Source organism: Patiria miniata, unplaced genomic scaffold (assembly GCF_015706575.1).
Source record: "Patiria miniata isolate m_02_andy unplaced genomic scaffold, ASM1570657v1 HiC_scaffold_17, whole genome shotgun sequence".
Classification (NCBI taxonomy): Eukaryota; Metazoa; Echinodermata; class Asteroidea; order Valvatida; family Asterinidae; genus Patiria; species Patiria miniata.
The window spans coordinates 5,655,545-5,673,564 of NW_024037055.1; the positions used below are offsets into that span (position 1 = coordinate 5,655,545).

Genomic DNA, 18,020 nt, shown 5'->3' on the forward strand with positions numbered 1-18,020 from the left:
CTGTAATTATTTTTATTAGTAGTAAGAAGTAACCTTACCTCCGGTACTCCTTGCTTCTCAAGATTCTTTCTCAGGTGTGACTCCAAGTCTTGTTTCAGTTTCTCTCTCTCATCATCTTCTGTCGAAGATTGAAAAGAAAAGTCTTGTTTTGATCTCTTGAATGAAAAGGACCACTGTTTAAATGCAAGTGCATGTACTAAGGTTTTACCGCAACTGCTTAAAGTGTGAAATGTGCTCCATTATTTTGAAGATTTTAAGTGCAAACAGAGAGTTATGGCAACAACAAAAAAACAGATTGAAGATTCAGTTGCAAAGGTTTTTTTTTTTCTTCTCAACTAATCTGACTAAGATTTGTTATAACTCTGTATTAAGACAATACAATGTATGTCAAAAATGTAAAAACTAAATGTTTTTGATAAAGTGAAAATACTGAGCAGGCAAGATTTCCATTGCTGGAAGAGCTATCTGAAGAAATTTAGAAAACAAATCTGTTTGAAAATGTATGCTATTTTCAGATTTGAAACAAATTATTTGCTTTGAAAACCTGGTTAAATAAGTGATGTTTATCGCAATGGTAATATGATGATATGAAAGAAGAGGTCAAATGAAGTGTTAAGCATTTGTAGTATTACAACCGAAGAGTCACAGAAAGTCAGGTTGTATGACTGTAAGCTAAGTCTTGAGTGATAGAATTAAAATTGTATAATTTCTAAATTGTTGCTTTACACATAAAAGGGCAAAATCAAAGTCTGACCTTAAAAATATACAAAGTGTCATGTTAACATGAAGAATACATGTATATTCAGAAAAAGAATGGTAGAGTTGCTCATTAAATGAATTGTTAATAAAATTCAATTTAATTCAAATTAACTTCCCTTAAAGTACATAAAGAGAGCCAATTTGGCAAATTTCCAAATTGTGGCATCAATTCAGGCTGTGGATTTAGGATTTAGGAGCCTTGACTAAAACGATTTATGACTAGGTCTGGCCACCTGTTTTTGGAGCCAGAGTACAGTTTTTATTTGACTTAAAGCATTCAGGGCCACAGTGGCGCCAGGGACACAGACAAAGCTGGAGTTGATGCCATGGTTTGAGAAATGGGGCAAGCGTGTAAATACAGCAAATACTTTTTTAGCTACAAGGGTGGATCCAGAACACAATTTTTTCGTGGCCAGCTTAAGGGCCCGGAGTTTTTTGGGATTCTACATGCTCTGTGGTACGATCTGAGGTAATTTCTGATCACTTTAACCAATTTCTTTTTGTGAAAGATGGTGGTGTACGCAGTGGTTGCGTTTTTTGCGACGTTCCTTAAAAAACAAAAACTGGGTTCGTTTTTTTGGAGGAGGGGGGGGGGGGGGGGTATGGCCCCTGTTGGTCCCCCCTTCTGGATCCGCCCTTGCTTAAATGGTGTCTATGAAATGATTAATTGTAAGCCTCTGACTGCTGGGCCCAATTTCATAGAGCTGCTTAAGCAGAAAAATTTGCTTAAGCATCAAAAAACATTGCTTAGTAAACTTAGGTCTATGTAATGTACATTGCTTGTGACTGGCTTTTAGCTGTTGTTTACTTAGCATAACAATCGCATTGACTTTTGGCCGATAACCTGATTTTATTAAGCAAGACGTTTTTGTGCTTAAGCAAAGTTTGTGCTTAAGTAGCTCTATGAAATTGGCCCCAGGATTGTGTAAATGTGTTCTTGCTATCGCAACAGTGGACAAAGTAAAATCAGCACACAGTACAAGGGAAAAATGAAAAAGTGCAAATAAGGACAAATCAGAGGTTAAAATGATTGTGAAAAGCACCTCCATCCCAGTAGACAGACTTCACGCAATTGATGAATCCAGTGAGGTAGCAGTTATGTTAGTAATCTTGAAAATCGCAATGGTTAAAGGGAATATACATCATTTGCTTTTGCTGTATTTTTCAGAAATGGATGGAATTGGGGGGTTGAAAGTATATAGCAAATATAGTTACACTGACTTTTTTGAGGTTTTGGGTTCGAAAATGCTATAAAAACCAAGAAAAACAATCATTTTCCTGTAGTCTAGTTCCCTGACTCCATTTAAGAAGAAACAGAGCAGTTTACATATATTGGGGAATTGTAAGGTCAGGGAACCAGTCTAGCTGGCTTGTACCCGTTCATAGGTGTGTAATCGATTGCAAACAAGTGCGATGGTCAACTGGGGCCAGTATTTGAAAAAAAGCCAGTTTTTTTCCAACGCTGATCAGCCGATCAGCGTTGGAAATTGATACAAAAATACCACTTTTCTTGAAAATGACAGTCCAGCAAGGTATTTCAAAATGATTTGGTGGTTTTATTTTTTCATGTTTGCAAATGTTGTATTTTCCCTTTAAACACTCAAAGTTGTGTAGGGTCACAAAAATAGGACAGGTTTGCATAAAATGATTCAGACTGTAAAAAAAGTTCAGAAGGTTTAAGATCTGTGTGCAAGGAATAGACCATTATCATGTTGCGGCCATCTTGATTTGTTCCCATTCAAATCAACGTAACCAAAGCGGGGCTGGAAGGAAAAAACAGTCTGGTTCCTTTTTGCACAAAAACATTATCATTCAGTACTGTTATTGGATACAGGGAACATGACTGAAATGGTGGCAGCATGATACAGGTCTATAATCTCAAATCATGGAATACAACCTGCAATCTTCAAATTCAAATTGTGTACACAGAATATTATGGAAAGCTTACTGTTTAGCCTTAATAGTGTTTGCTAAGTTGTTTTAGTACTGATAGACTTTCAGCAAAAGTCTAAAACCTTTTTTAGTTAAAGTAACTAAGTAAAGGGGATGGTATAAAAAGTAGTTAGTGTGCAGATATTAGATACGTTGCTTAAATTTGTTGATACTTTGCACCTTTGTATGACTTTGCAGTGATATTTTACATGTTTTCTTAACAAACTATGTTGAACGTGATTTTTATGAACATATGCTTAGACTTTTAGTTGCTGAATGACTAATTTAGTGGTAACTTTTTTTCAGCTTGTGTTAGTGTCAGGTTTATCTATACTTGGTGTGATGGTAAAAGATGTACTTTGGATGTGATGTTTTTGCACTGTCTATATGACAAAAACATGCTTAGTAATGTCCCCCAAAAAAGGAAAAATAATGTGTCCACATTGTATTCGTACATACTGACTCAAGTAATTTTGTCTACATGTATAAACATCAAACGGTGTGCAAAATACATTTCCAGGGAACTAGAAAATGTGAATTAGCTTAACCCCAACTCCCTTGGAATGTTTGCTAGACACTTTCCTGAATCATCCAAATCCTTCACTGTGTATGAAACCAATGGCACACTCTTTGTACCTACCAAGTTTCAAGTGGTTTCAACCCCATGTAATTTTATAGTAGGTGGACTGTACCTTCCTGAATCCTGCAAAATCTATCAAAATCCCTCTCGGTGGATTCAGACAATCAAAGAGGGTTATCGTTACTAATTCTAACCTTATCTTTAATACATGTAGACACAAACAATTAAGCAACCCAAGTCAGTTTTGAAATAAACGAAGAAGACAAAGTTACAGGAAGATCTGTGAAGAAAACGATCATTTGAATTGCTGCTAGGAAGTCAACACAGCAGGTTATTGCACGGCACCTCAGAGGTCAAAGGTCACAGATAATGTACCTAGAGTGTTGTTATCACTTTCATTGTCATCTGTAATAGAAATCTCTCCGTCTGAGTAGTCTTCAGAACTTGAAGCTGCTGTTTATGAAATGGTTAGCAGAAGTGATGTGATATAGGATCGAGCAAAGGACAGGAAAAAAAAACTGTTCGGCTAATTTATTGTCAGATGTGGAGTTATTATAGCCTCTTTCAGCCAATTCTTACACAGTACAAATTTATTTTTGGGTTTTGTCCTAAGAACACAATATTTAGTACAGGTCTCCCTCACGTGACGTCACTTCCTACAGACTGTGCATCAGCATTTTGGGCGTCAAATTTTCATGACGCACATCGGCTGCGCCAGATTTTGACGAAATTTCGAGCAACATGCGGGCATGCATTTTTCACACTTTTATGTTCTAATTGTGAACCCAGAAACTTTGCTCTTTGATAAAAAACCTGAGAAACGTCTGGTTATTGGCTTTATACTGCCACGTACTGACACAGCAATGAATCACCACGGAAAAGAAAATTTCGGACAGCAAAATATCCAAAATACTGCCAACTTTTGGCATAACTGCAACACTAAGTTTTTGCCTGGAGTGACATCACACTTTTGCTCATGAATATGTACATTTGCATTAGCATGAAAACCAAAAAGGCACCAAAATACCCTTAGAAATGGTAAAACGAAAATTGAAAATGATGTTGAATGGGACACAAAGGTGCATTTTCAAGGATTGCATTGCAAAAATCACATAGCATGGGCCCTTCCATGATGGCAGTGGCAGTTGGAAAAGAGAAAAGTCCGAAAGTTGTGATTTTGAGGTTTGTATTAAATGAACAAAGCTGAGCAGTGATGTAATGTTTAGCAGACTTCCTCGTACCTAGCAGATCCTCCTGTGTTGATCTCATAGATATTTCTCCTTCCTCCTCTGCTGATTCTAAGTCTTCATCTGAAGGAGAAACCTTTGGTTACATGTTTGTCTCAAAAACATCTGCCATCTTGAAATATTAGGAACCGTGACCATTCAGCCCTGGTATGAAAAGGGCCCCCCGGTACCTCGTCCGGTCCAGAGCCAGTCCGGTCTTCAGCCCAGTCTCGTCCGGTACATGGTCCTGTCTGACCAGAAGTTTTGAAGTCAGTTTTGAAAACCACAAGCAGGTTTCTTCAGGGATATATTATGTGTGTCAATACTTGCAAACAATAGACCCCAGGATAGAGGAGTTCTTGATTAGCAACCGGACCAGCTTCTGGGCCGGTAGCTGGGACGGTAGGAAAGGACTTCTTGGGAGGGGACGAGCTTAACGGGGGGCCCTTTTCATACCAGGGCTGAATGGTCACGGGCCCTTAATGACACAATAAAAAAAAAAATTTACCTAGAGAAAAAAGGTGGCTTTGTATGGCTGTTATTATATGCAAATAAATTTAAATAAATACAAACATCTAGTATGAGCATGTCAATGGGTCACTCAGTTGAGTAATCCTAAAGAAACTAATTGCCATGGTTACCTGATTCCTCCTCCTCTTCCTCCTCGGAGCTGAGAGACTTTGCCAGGATGGGCGGGGCTTTCTTGGCGGTAGGAGACGGGGGAGGCTTTGCTGGAGATTTCTGTGATGAGACAAATATGAATGAGCAAAATAAGAAAGACTGTTGATGGCAAAGCAATGAGTGACACATGCGCACTGGTTCGTGTGCATGTGGCGCAAAGTACACCTGACAAATTTTAATCTCAATACGCAACAACCTGTAGCATCCTCAAATGAGCCCCAGGAGCCATCGGCAATGAGTTCAAGAATCTCTCCCAGTGGTCTCCCCAAACTCTCTGTTGAGGGGGTACGAGGGCAGATCCAGAACTAAATTTTCTGGGGGGGGGGGGCCAAGAGGGCTCAAGTATTTTTTGTTTCTTTAAGGGGAAGGGGTTTAAGTATACAGGGTGAGTAAAAAAAACCACCAAATGTCAGGACCATTGTTTTAGTTAAGTTCTGCATGTAGAACTTTCAAAATCTAGGATATGAAAGCCCATTCATTAAGCTTTCTTTTAGTATGAGAATAATTTAAATCACTCATGTATCTTTTCAAGTTACGGAATTCGAAACACAACCACCGTTTTAAAGTTCTGTCCATGGATTACAAAAAGGTAAGTGTTCTTCCAGCAAAACGAAAACAAATCACATAGGGATTTGTGTGAATTGTTTAATTTTAAATTTCCTGAAAAAAATTCAATTGGGTGGGGGGGGGGGGGGAGGGAATGGCCGCCATACCCCCACCCCCCCTGTGTCCGCCAATGATGGGGCGTCTGTACCCTGTATCCATAGATTCAGTGGGTTTTTGTTGAGATTTTTACCTCTAAACTCAAATGACTAAGAACTGTGGTTCTGATGGTCACCATGCTCAACGTTTCTGTCCTTCAGTTTCAATGACAAAGTTAGTAAACAGTGAATGTTCATGCGTATCACACAGAAACACAGACAATGCATTCAGGGGGGTGTTCCACTTGCAAAGAAGGCAAACGATGTACAACGTTTGTGACCATTTTTTTCATTTCCGTCGGGAACTCATTTTCAAAAGTTTGCACGGTTTGTGTAAAGCTAAGCTTATCTGAAATGTAATGCGATTTGCAAGGGTTGTAAACACTCTAACATATAACTGTGGAATTTGTGTTATCAACATGAATACTAAGACACATCTGAAAATTTGGAACGTTCCTGTTCTTTGTTTGGGATGCTTCTTTGAGCGAGGTACATGTTCCCAAGAAATCATGACTTGTGGGCTAAGATGGCAAAGTGATGTGGATAAATGTTTTGTGTGCTTGTGTGATCTTAATTTTTTTTTTATCTTCAAGTGGGGATGTCTGTTTGTGCTAGTTAAAACATGAATGAAAAGGTCATGTAATCTACAGTTTGATACAAAACATTGTGAACATGTGCAGGTGAATGGAAATCTCATTAAGAATAATTTCCATAAATCATAAAATTAGTTTTTTCCAGGAGTTTTCCACAAACCATGTACCAAGTAATTTGGCGATACATGAAATTCCGTGACACAAATATCGATACAAATGTCCTATCCAGAATAGATAATAAAACAGGACACCTAGCTAGGGCAAATTGTTCCATGTTATCTTGAGAGCATTGGAAGTTTAGTGTCGATTGTTAAAAATAAACTTCTCCTTGTTAACGTCATCAGTCCACATTGAGCATTCCCAAATCCAGTCTGTTTTTCATGCTCTGCAAGACGCAGGTCTAAACCATTAACTTCAACAATCCTGTATCTATTGAAACCCCACAATTGATTGTTCAAAGTCCCTCAGCACAGCCACTTAAAGCCAGTTGTTCCTGTATAGACCTTTATCATGCTGCCACCAGATCAGTCATGTTCCCTGTATCCAGTAACAGTACTGAATGATAATTTTGAGTGTGCAAAAAGGAACCAGACTATTTTTCATTTTTCCTTCCAGCCTCGCCTTGGTTACGTTGATTTGGATGGGAAAAAAATCAAGATGGCCGCAACATGATAATGGTCTATAGACAAATCTGGGCACATATGATCGCTGTATGCACGAGGCCCCCTTCAATGGCAAAAGCATTGTGCAAGCTATTGTACAAAGCTACTGCCCCGTGACGGATTATCTGAACAATAGCTAGCACAATGCTATTTGCCATTGAAGGGGGCCTTCGTGATAGATTTGACAGTGCGCCAGGATTAGTCTATACTGAAGTGTAGGATTTTGCTAGATTCAGGAAGATGCCTTGGAAGTCAGATTCAATCCAAGCAATGATTAGTGACCAATGATTAGTGACAAATTTGTAATAACAATGGGCAGAAAATCGGATGCTGATCGTGATCAATAGAGGGCGCCAAACCTGAGCATATATCAAATCAAGTCTCTTGACCGGTAGCGCGTGTTGACCAGAACTGACCGGTGTTTGGTTGACCACTGCTGGTTTGACCTCTGGCACAATGGGCGGTGGGGGCTACATACATTACATCAAATATGAAAGATTCATTGCAAAGTTGCCCTGTCGAATATTAAAGATTTGCTCTGGCTGAGCTTCTTGTCATGGGAACTCGTTGGCTAAAATGAATCATTTTTAAAATTTCATTTACTTTAATTTTGTTTAAACTTTATTGGAATAAAGAACATCCCAGGATCATTTTTTTGTTTATCAATGCAGTGGTTTCATTCCTCGCCTTCCACCATTATGGCCCCGGTTCGATTTCTGCCCGGACCACATGTGGATTGGGTTTTCAGTCGCTACCTGATTCCGTGGGTTTTCCTCAGAATATTCTTCTGGGGTTTTCCTCCCACCTCTGAAACTGTAATTTCTTCTCATTGTCTCCTCTCTACAGGTTTTTTCAGGCTCTTGAGCTACAGTGTCTAAGGCACTTTTGAGGAATCTCAAGTTTCATTATCAGAAAGAAATAAAATAAAATAATAAAATGAAGAAGTTTGGCCAACAAAACAGACCGAACTTGAGCCATTAACATTCTTTTATTCTGTTCTTAACTTTTAAAATGTACTTTTTTTTGCTTTCTGAAACAACCTCGGTTGCTTTTTTTCTTTGTTTTAAAGAAAACACTAGAGAACAAAACATACAAAATTAACAATATTCACATGAGATGCAAAATGTCAACTTACTGGTCGAGACTTGAGAGAGTTGATTTCTTTCTCCTTTGCCCTCAATACTTTCTGCTGGTCTTTAGATTCCTGTTTTAGAAACCCGAGACGACAACAGCAGTTAAAGTCATTTCAACCACTTATTGGAACATTTCTTGTATCTTTAGATTTCTCAAGATGCTCAAAGCTTCAGTCAGGTTTCTCAAGACTCTCAAAGCTTCAGTGCTTTTGCATCTTGGAGGAAACCCTACGTTTCAACCACAAAGAGTTACAACTAATAAAAACTAGAGATTTGCGTTTGTTGATTTACAAAACGCAGGGTGATCATCAGAAGACAATTTCATTGGACACTACCCAGTTAAGTTGTGATTTTTTTTTTTCAAGGATCACGGAATTCAGATTTTCCAGTAATACCATTTGTTTTCATTCGGGCGATTCACGATGCAGTGCGCCACCAAGAGTTTGCCATGGTGAGTCCATTTTTCAAGTTTACGGTCGACAAAACATGGCCCATTTGAATGAGTGTCAGTAGACAACTTGAGCTAATTTGTTATAGATTGGGGTATAGCATTCTGCCCCCTACAAAAACACCATATTGATAGAAAGAAAAGAAAAGAGCAAACAAATAAATCAAATTAGGTTTTGCGATTTATATCACCCCGACGCAAAAATTCCATCTTTTATTTTTTTAAATTTTTTTATTATTATTATTCTGGTTTATTAAAAAATTGAAACAGGCAGCCAGAAGGCTGACATTACACAAACAAAAAAAAAAACAAATAAATAGCAAACAAATACTCAAAAATCATAAGCTTACGAAACTACTGACCGGAAAAACTAACGAATTCAAATGTCCTGCACTGCGAATTTGTCGACCATCTCCCACAATGCACTGGGAAAAATGAACTCTCCGTGGCAAACTCAGCGCACTGCATTGTGAATCGCCCGAATTAATTTTTTTTAAATTTCAGTGTACATTTTATGTACACGTACACGTTCCAGTTTGATGACATCATAAGTTAAAACGGGCATTTTGAATACTTATCTGGTTCAGAGAAAATACATGTTTATCACGAAGCAAAAAGAACTTCTGGAAATTGTAATGGATATTATAGTGTGAAATACAGCACCTGTAGTAACTGCTGGATCTGCTTCTCGTATTTCCTGCCGATGTTGCTCCCTCCTTCCCTCTCAATCCTGAGTGCCGCTTGCGTCTGATCCAACTGACTCTTCAGTTCTTGCATCTCATCTTTGTGATCTCTCCTCGTCTGCTTGGATTGGTCCTTGAACATCTTGGCTTGCTCTCGCATGGAAGACTGGGTGGAGGCAAGCTGAGGAGAGACAAGAATTTGACAAGATATAAGAAGTGAGCTCTCAGATCGTCCCCAGTGACTTGCATCGATGATGGGTGAGAAACGTCTCATCTCAAATTCTTAAAGGAAAAGCACAGATGGATGTAACCGTTTCCAGAAGGCATCAGATACTCACTTTATCTTGAAGATCTCGATTCCTTTGATCACTCTCGTCTTTCAGTCTCTTGATCTGTTTCTTGAGATCCGCCATCTCATCTTCGTCCTCCAAGGTTCCCAACATGGACTTCTTACCTAAAACAAAACATTAGAAACCAAAATGGTTAAAAGAAAGTCAATTCGGGCGATTCACAATGCAGTGCGCCACCAAGAGTTTGCCACGGAGAGTCAATTTTTCAAGTTTACGGTCGACAAAACACGGCCCATTTGGATGAGAGTCAGTAGACAACTTGAGCTAATAATGTCAAAGATGGGGCATAGCGTTCTGCCGCCTTACAAAAAAACACCATATTGATAACAAAGAAAGAAAAGGGCAAACAGATCCTCGAATCATACGCTTACGAAACCAACAATTTCAAAACTAACAATTTCAAATGTCCCGCGCTGCGAATTTGTCGACCATTTCCCACAATGCACTGGGAAAAATGAACTCTCCGTGGCAAACTCTTGGTGGCGCACTGCATTGTGAATCGCCCGAATTCAAGGGTGTGTTTGAAAAAAATGTAGAGGTGGGCAGTCCCATACAGGCCGAGCTCTGTGGCTGATATGAAGGAATGGACTTGAGTGTAGTGCATTTTGGGACTAAGAGGGGGTTCAACGAATAGAATAAATACATCAAATCTGCTTGCAGTGGCACCCCAAAGATTAAGATTTGGAAACCGTTTCAGCTGCATGATCTGTTTTGTGCACCCCAACCGCCAGACGGGCCAAGAGATGGATCATGATGAAACTTGTATAAGTTATTAAGAACGGTTATCAGAGTGCAAAATGCTGTTTGACTCACCATACTTGGACTGAAGGTCCTCCAGAGCCAGCTGGGAGGAGGAGTATTTCTCATTCATCTCCTTCAGTTCCTTCATGAACATCTCCTGCATCCGCTCCATCTCACTCTGGCAAAACAATAAGAGGAAGAGGAGTGCATCATCATCACTAAGACATAAACATTGTGATGTATTCTGGGAGACGGTTCAAAAAAGTAAAGTCTTTCAAGAGCCAATGTGGCCCATCAGGCCGGCGTTTATCTCCGGTTTCAGTAGCATGAAAGGACTGAGATTGTTTCTATTCCCCCTGGACTGGATGCTAGTCCATCGCAGGTTACTCCCCAGCTAATGCCGGTGCCCGTTTACACTCCTGTGTCAAGTGGCTTGCCCAAGGACACGACATACGGCAGGTGGCTGGATTCGAACCCTGACCCACTGATCATGAGTCACAAACCCTAACCACTAGGCCAGACTCCCCCACATTCTGGGGTAGGGAGGGGGGTTGGGAAGCAAATGATAACCTGACGCAGCTTCTGTAAGATAAATCTTTGTTTACTCATCTGGACCTTACTCTTTGTGATTCTAGCTGTTCTTGTTTCCAAGAATCCATCTGTTGCCTCTGCAACTCCTCGAGTCTCTTACTGTCTTCCCTGGCAAGACTCTCCTGAAAATAGACAAACGAAAGCCAACTTGAATTCAACAGATGACCAAAGGAAAAGACAGAACAAAATCTAAACCAGAATTTGAAATTACAATGAAGCATCCTTTAGGGCTGTCCCAAATATATCAAATACTTGAATATTCGATCGTCATCCCAACATTCGAATAACTATTTGCCAGTTTGAATATTTAACAAAAACAATAACCTGCGCACATGCAAAGTTGCAAAGCTTTATTGTCAGGTGTCGTTTTTTTGTCGACGGTGACTTTATTGTCGACGGCGGTTCATTGTTCACATCCTTTTAGCAGGTTAAAGTCCTTATACAGCACTTAATACTTACTGCAAAATTCTCCAGCGCCCAATATCTATTGTTGGACGTCAATTTAATAACTGCCACACTCTTTGTGCAACTTTCTACCGGCGCAGCACACATTTGCAGCTGGCAGTTTCCAATATCCGAATATTCGGTCAAACACAGTTTTCATTATTACGAGGACTAAACACATTTTTCTTCGCACACTTTTAGTCAGGGTTCGAAATTAGTGGTAGCCCACTAGCCAAATGGTAGTCAAAACAGCGGCGGGCTAGTCAAACTATTCCTTAAGTAGCCCCCGGTTGGCGAGTCAAAAATTATTGGGATACGGCAAAGATGAAAGGACAGGAAGAAATAAATCATTACATTCAGAAAGCAAACCTCATCAATTTGTGTTTAATTTTATCAACTGTTTTAAAGGGTTAAATAAGATCTGTTTATTTAAAACACTGACAAAATTGCCTCAGAATTGAGCCTGAAAATATGGCATTTTGTATTTGAGATAAGATAAAAAAAAATGAGATAAAAAAAAAAAGGCGGTTTAGTGAAAATGCCCACGGGCTAGTTAAGAGTCTGTTTCAGTAGCCCGGCTGGCTAGTGCACAAAAAAGTTAAGGTCGAACCCTGCTTTTAGTGTTGGTGTTGCTGAGTTCTTCCTGTGTGCACAGACCGTGACTGGCCTTTTGTTGTAAAGGAACGCCTGCAGAACGGGAGGGGCGTTCGCACGCATTCGCACGCGTGCGAACGGGAGGTAGCTCGAACAAAAGAATGCGTTCCTGGCGTGCGCACGCGTGCAAACCGTCAGTGTATTTTTGGCGTTTCGCCTAATCCAAGACTAAATTATTCAACAACGGACAGCCTTAGAATCCTCCATCTGATACATCAGCAACCTCCTCAAGACGTCAGGTCGGATCTTACTCCTACCTTGTGAGCTGTCATCTGTTGATGCATCGTCCTCCGTTCCTCTTCCATCTGACTCTCGGTCAGTCTCAACCGCTCCTTGAATCCCTCGATCTCTCTTTCCAAGCTCTCCCGTTGTCTCTTGGCTTCAGAGTCCGCCGACGGGGGGACGTACTCCGGATGTTTGCGCGTGAGATGAGACTGAAGGTATGCTGCGTGGACGAAGGCTTTAACACAGTATGGGCACTGGAAGAATAAGGTATACAAAAGCTCACTTTTGACAAATCGAATGTTGAGAACCACAGCAACATTTCAACAAATTGTGATGAACCCTAACCTTCCCAAATCCTCCTAAATACTCTTTGCAAAATAGAGGATTTTGCAGGATTGAGGTTAAATGGCAAAAATGCATGGCTGATTTTGGAGGATGATGTGTGTCAAGGTTGTGGGCCGGACCTTGTTTTGTTTATGCTCAGCCGTGCATACATTTCGACCTGGATTCTTCTTGAAATCCTCCACACTGCTCCAGGATGTCACTGGTTCTGCCTCAACATATTGACAGTGATTGCTGGAGGATTTTGCAGGATTGAGGCAGTGGTCACCCCTCCAAGGACCACATTCAAAAAATAATGGAGGATTTTGGAGGATTGAGGCTAAATGCAATGTTTACATGGAGGCAGTTGCAGGATGTTGCAGGATTTAGGTTGCATCCTAGCAAAAATGCCCAGAGAATTAGGGGTTAAATATAAAGTCTCTATCCATCCACTTGCCAAGTTTAGCAATGAAATAACTATGCTTATGAACACATTTTGCCAACCCTTCTTTTACTGGAACACTCCCTTCTTTCTTAAACATCCAACACTTTGTCATAAAAAACCCACACAATTTGTATTCAAATAAAATTGGGAAATCAAGTTCCACCAAAGTAAATGTTTCCTGACTGTCATAATCGTACAAAATCTTGCGTTGGAATTTGTAAGAATAATGGGTTAGGGTTACATAGAAGGGTATAAATGAGACTAGGTTTGCATGGTGAACAGGGACAATGAATGGGAGGTTTGTGGCAACACCACATGAATGATATCTCTTTGTGACTTGTGTGGTTGTGAGAAGAACCAGTTGGTTAACTCGACATTTCAAACAGTGAGCTCTGTTTGTCATCAGGAGACTGCCGGACTCTTGCTGGTATAGTGGTTTAAGACAAGATAAGTTTGCGGTGACACCATGTGAATAAATCTCTTTTGTGAGTATGTGTAGTTCTGAAAGAACCAGAGGGACTCAACGTTTTGAACAGTATGCTCTGTTCGTCATCAGGAGAATGAGGGATTCCAACGATGATGCAATGTTAGTAGTGGTTTAAGTAGTGGATGCTAAGTTCAGTGGACCATGGAGGCGGGAGATTCTGGAACTTAATGCTAAGATGCCCGGTGGGATGCTGAAGTGGACTGTGTGTGTGGAGTTAAACCAACTGGTTCTGCTCAGAACCACACACCTCAAAAGAGGTATCATTTACATGGTGTTACCGCAAACTTTCCGTTCATTAAGGGTGTATGTGTTTACTACCTTGTGATAATTATTGGCTCCAGCCTGGATGAGGTTCTGCTGTTGCTTGAGCATCTTCTTCCGTTTGTGACACTCCTCTTTGATCTTCTTGACCTCCTGTCTGACCTTGCTGACCTCAACCTGCGTTGCATTGTGGGATTCCTCGGACTGCTGCAGCTTCTCCTGAGTCAAGCTGATGCTGTGGGTCAGGTAGTTCTGGGAATGCTGGAATGGGAAAGGAAAGAAGTTGGGGGGGGGGGGGGGGGAACAAGTTGACGCGGGGTTGACGCAAGGTTGAAAACATGCGGCGTTTCACACTTAAACATTTTCAACGCTGCGCTAACCCCGCGTCAACCCTGAGATTGATTTCACCCAGGGTTGAAGTTAACCCTGCTCCAGACCAGAGTTGAGATTTTCAATCCAGGATGAAACTTTCGCCTGGGTTCAAAACAGAAGAAACCGAGCGAAATAAGCTCGGTTTGCACAAAACAAGTGTGAAGTGACACAGGAGCAAACGCGGGGTTGTCGACCCGGGGCGACACTGGGTTTACCCAGGGTTGAGTTCAACCCTGGTTGAGAGGCTCTAGTGTGAAAAGACTACAAATCAACAGCTAAAATATTCTTCAGCAAATTGGTCTGATTCAGAAATGGAATGAGCTGTCCAGACAATGTCCAGAAATATGTAAGTATCACTATCGACCTATGAAGGTCTACAGAAACAGAAAAGAATAAATCTACAATGGTTCTTAAATAATGATGAGTATATGGCAAACAAAGTTTTTGGATTATTTTTGTTTTGCAGTAGTTTATCAAGACTTTAGAGACAAAAGTTTGTTAAAAATAAAGAGTCCTTAACCCTTTTGGATCTTGTGTTGTTTATGCTCTGCCGTGCATAAATTTAGGCCTAGATTATACTTCAAATCCTCCGCACTGGCCCAGGATGTCACTGGTTATGCCTCAACATATTGACAGTGATTGCTGGAGGATTTTGCAGGATTGAGGCAGTGTTCACTCCGCCAGGGAAAACATTATTAAACAACAGAGGATTTTGCAGGATTGAGGCTGTATGCTATTTTTACATGAAGGCAGTTGGAGGATTTTGCAGGATTGAGGTTGCATCCTAGCAAAAATGCCCAGGGAGGTAGGGTTAATGATGAATTGACGATTCCTGATGACTTCTGACCTACCAGTAAATACTCGGCAATGAGTTGGGAGAGCTGGAAGAGTTTGATAAAGTTAGGATCCATCGACCTCATGTCGACCTCGGCCGTGATGTCACAGAAGGTGACAGTCATGATGACGTCTTGTAAGGTCGCAAAGTCAAGTTCTCTCATGACGCGATCTACGTCAACAGAAGCTGTTAGAAAGGGTAAATATGTCATTAACCCTCTTGCTGTCTGAACAGTCACAGACAGTCAAAACAAAAATCCTCTTCCCCTGCCATGCCTATTACACAGGCTCGTCATCAACAGTCAGATCATATTCCAAGCAAACACTGTGACAAGTCAAATTCAGTCAACCGACAACAGTAGGCAAGTGGTAGGCACAGCTGGCTTATCAATCACCTACAGTCAAAGCATAGCTGTATCAAGCAACATAAATCCTGCTTTATGTAGGCTGGGAGCTCTGAACTGTTGAAAACAGTCACTTCATTGATTTTGACTGAAAGGACAACTTGGCACACAATTTATGTTTGCATTGGAGGGATAAGTTGTCAAATGCGAAACTTTTATATCAGTAGATAAGCAAATTATAAAACTTTGGAAGTATGTCTATGATTATCCATTCGTCATTTTTTTCTCTGGTTGTGTTAGCTTGAAGTACTGACTATATTTTAACTAAAGAAAAACAATGGAACAAAAAAAAATATCACCATCAAACTTGATTGTGATCAGTATCATGATTTTCAAATACTTCTAGATGTAGAAATACCTGGTTTGCAAGTGTGATGTCATTTCAACTTAAACCACGCCACTACACATGGAGTAGCATTGAAAATCATTGGAACCATTGAACTTTGCACTACTTCCAGTTTAGAAGTTGTGCAAAATGGTGAGTTCTTGGTTCTTGGTTGGTTCTTCGGAAAGATTTCCATATACGAAGTTCACTAATTTTCCTCTGTATTGACTAACAAGCCCCCAGATAGCAATTTCATGTCATCAAAGTCAATTTGAGCAGTGAGAAAATACAAGCATTTTCTTAGAAAACACTTCGAATTGTTCAGTCCACTCTCATAGGGTTTGTACACAGGGTGTTGAGTGAACTTCTTATATGGAAATCTTTCCGGTTCTTCTCCTAAATACTCCGCGTGGGAGTTTATACAGGAGGCCAGAAACACCGGGGCAAACCCCTTCTCTTAGCGATAAGTGTTTACTGGGTTCTTTTACGTGCATTTATGCAACACACGGGACCTACGACTAGTGCCTTGCTTAAGGGCACAAGTGTTCGCCAGCGGGCTCGAACCCACGTCACTGTTGCCTCTGAAACACCAGAACATGAGCCCGGTGCTCTTAACCGCTAGGCCATGACACTCCATTTTAGCCAGTGGGCGCAAGTAATCAGTAGTGCATGCGCGTGTATGACTCGGTCACTTACGAACCGGATATTGTAAACGGCCAAAGTATTCAGGAAAGTATCATTTTAATCTTGTCTAAAAATAGTTTAATTATTATCTTTTGTAAGAGCATTTTTTTTCTCTCTATTTGTTGGGTTGGTTTTTTGTGACTGTGAATTCTTAACCATGCAATGATTATTTGTTTGCGTTGTTCTCCTCACCCATTTTCCTCCAATCAATCCTCTCTTGTCTCTTTTGGAAGGTGAACCCCGGACCACCGTTCATGGCGGTCGGTGCAGCACGAGGTGTTCCATTGGGTACGTGTCCGTTGGTGTAGACGTAACTTGTGCTGCCTCCTGCCCCACGGGGTGATGGGTAATACGACCCATGCATCACTGAAAAAAGTCAAGCAGCAACATTAGTCATAAAAAAGGGTGACAATTCTAACAAAGTAATGTGTATTATTGGCAACCTATAATTAGTTTAACTAAATTATGAATTTGAAGGTGAAATGAGAGTCCTAGCAAAAACATAAACTATGAAATATTATGAAAAGCTGTAACCTAAGGCTAGCAATATTGTTGTGTATTTGGAAACATTTTTTTTCCAATATTGTCATAAAAAGATGGGAAAGAATGTTGCAACCTGACGCTAATTCAGCGGTTGTGCACAAAGTCTATGGAGAGTCAAGAAAATCTTCTGAGTATTTACTAACATAACAAAACTGGAAATGTTTCTCAGTCCCAGATTCATAATTTCTAATCTTATCATTTTTGCAATGAATGGCCTACTTTGAGATTAGGGCCTATTTATAATATGAAGGGAAAAAAAGGCGTCAGGTTGCAACATTTTTTTCAAAAAGGTGTAAATATAATTACTCCGGATTAAAAATTGAACTAACAAACAATGTTCAATCGAATGAAATTGGGAAAGATTTCCAGGGCCTATACAAAGTTCACTCAACACCCTGTGTACAAACCCTATGAGATTGGACTGAAAAATTCTAAGTGTTTTCTAAGAAAATGCTTGTATTTTCTCACTGCTCAAATTGACTTTGATGACATGAAATTACTATCTGGGGGCTTGTAAGTCAATACAGAGGAAAATTAGTGAACTTCGCATATGGTAATCTTGCCTGAAATGGTACTAAATATTGTGAGGGCGCTCAACACAATTTGTGTGTGGTTTACAATTAAATTCACCATCCACTCACAAAACAAATGCAACGGGCCTAAATAAAACATTTTTACCATTTATATGTAGTTTACATCGAAAAGTTCACTTACTTTGTTAACTCTATAGTGACGACGTCAATTTGCAGTAACCCCACATGTCATATACCGAGTTCAAACGCCGAAATTCATTACAATAACAGTTGAACTTTCCGTTGCCCCGAGTCAACAACACTCAAACCAGACGCCATTTTTGGAATGCCAGAAGTACCCCCTCTGTCGGCCAGTACGTGCCAATTTACCCCCGGTGACCAATAAATCCACAGTTATATTTAGTAACA

General features: G+C 40.2%; 1 protein-coding gene across 4 annotated transcripts in view; it reads right to left on the reverse strand.

Moving 5' to 3' along the window:
• The window catches only part of LOC119723616 (zinc finger protein DZIP1L-like), a 33,211-nt gene extending 15,251 nt beyond the window's left edge, over positions 1–17,960 (reverse strand). Inside the window, exons 1-15 of one of the 4 annotated variants that reach the window (XM_038194360.1) lie at positions 17,794–17,960; positions 16,729–16,902; positions 15,141–15,310; positions 13,975–14,178; positions 12,436–12,657; positions 11,110–11,202; positions 10,562–10,667; positions 9,737–9,852; positions 9,379–9,579; positions 8,270–8,338; positions 7,494–7,604; positions 5,139–5,238; positions 4,513–4,581; positions 3,647–3,724; positions 39–118 (exon numbers count right to left, since the gene is read on the reverse strand). In XM_038194360.1, the coding sequence (XP_038050288.1) occupies positions 39–118; positions 3,647–3,724; positions 4,513–4,581; positions 5,139–5,238; positions 7,494–7,604; positions 8,270–8,338; positions 9,379–9,579; positions 9,737–9,852; positions 10,562–10,667; positions 11,110–11,202; positions 12,436–12,657; positions 13,975–14,178; positions 15,141–15,310; positions 16,729–16,902; position 17,794 (1,794 nt within the window). In that variant the 5' untranslated portion in view covers positions 17,795–17,960. The remainder of the gene's footprint in view (positions 1–38; positions 119–3,646; positions 3,725–4,512; positions 4,582–5,138; positions 5,239–7,493; positions 7,605–8,269; positions 8,339–9,378; positions 9,580–9,736; positions 9,853–10,561; positions 10,668–11,109; positions 11,203–12,435; positions 12,658–13,974; positions 14,179–15,140; positions 15,311–16,728; positions 16,903–17,793) is intronic. The other 3 variants (XM_038194362.1, XM_038194361.1, XM_038194363.1) reach the window with 3 other exon arrangements.
• Between the last annotated feature and the right edge of the window lie 60 nt (positions 17,961–18,020).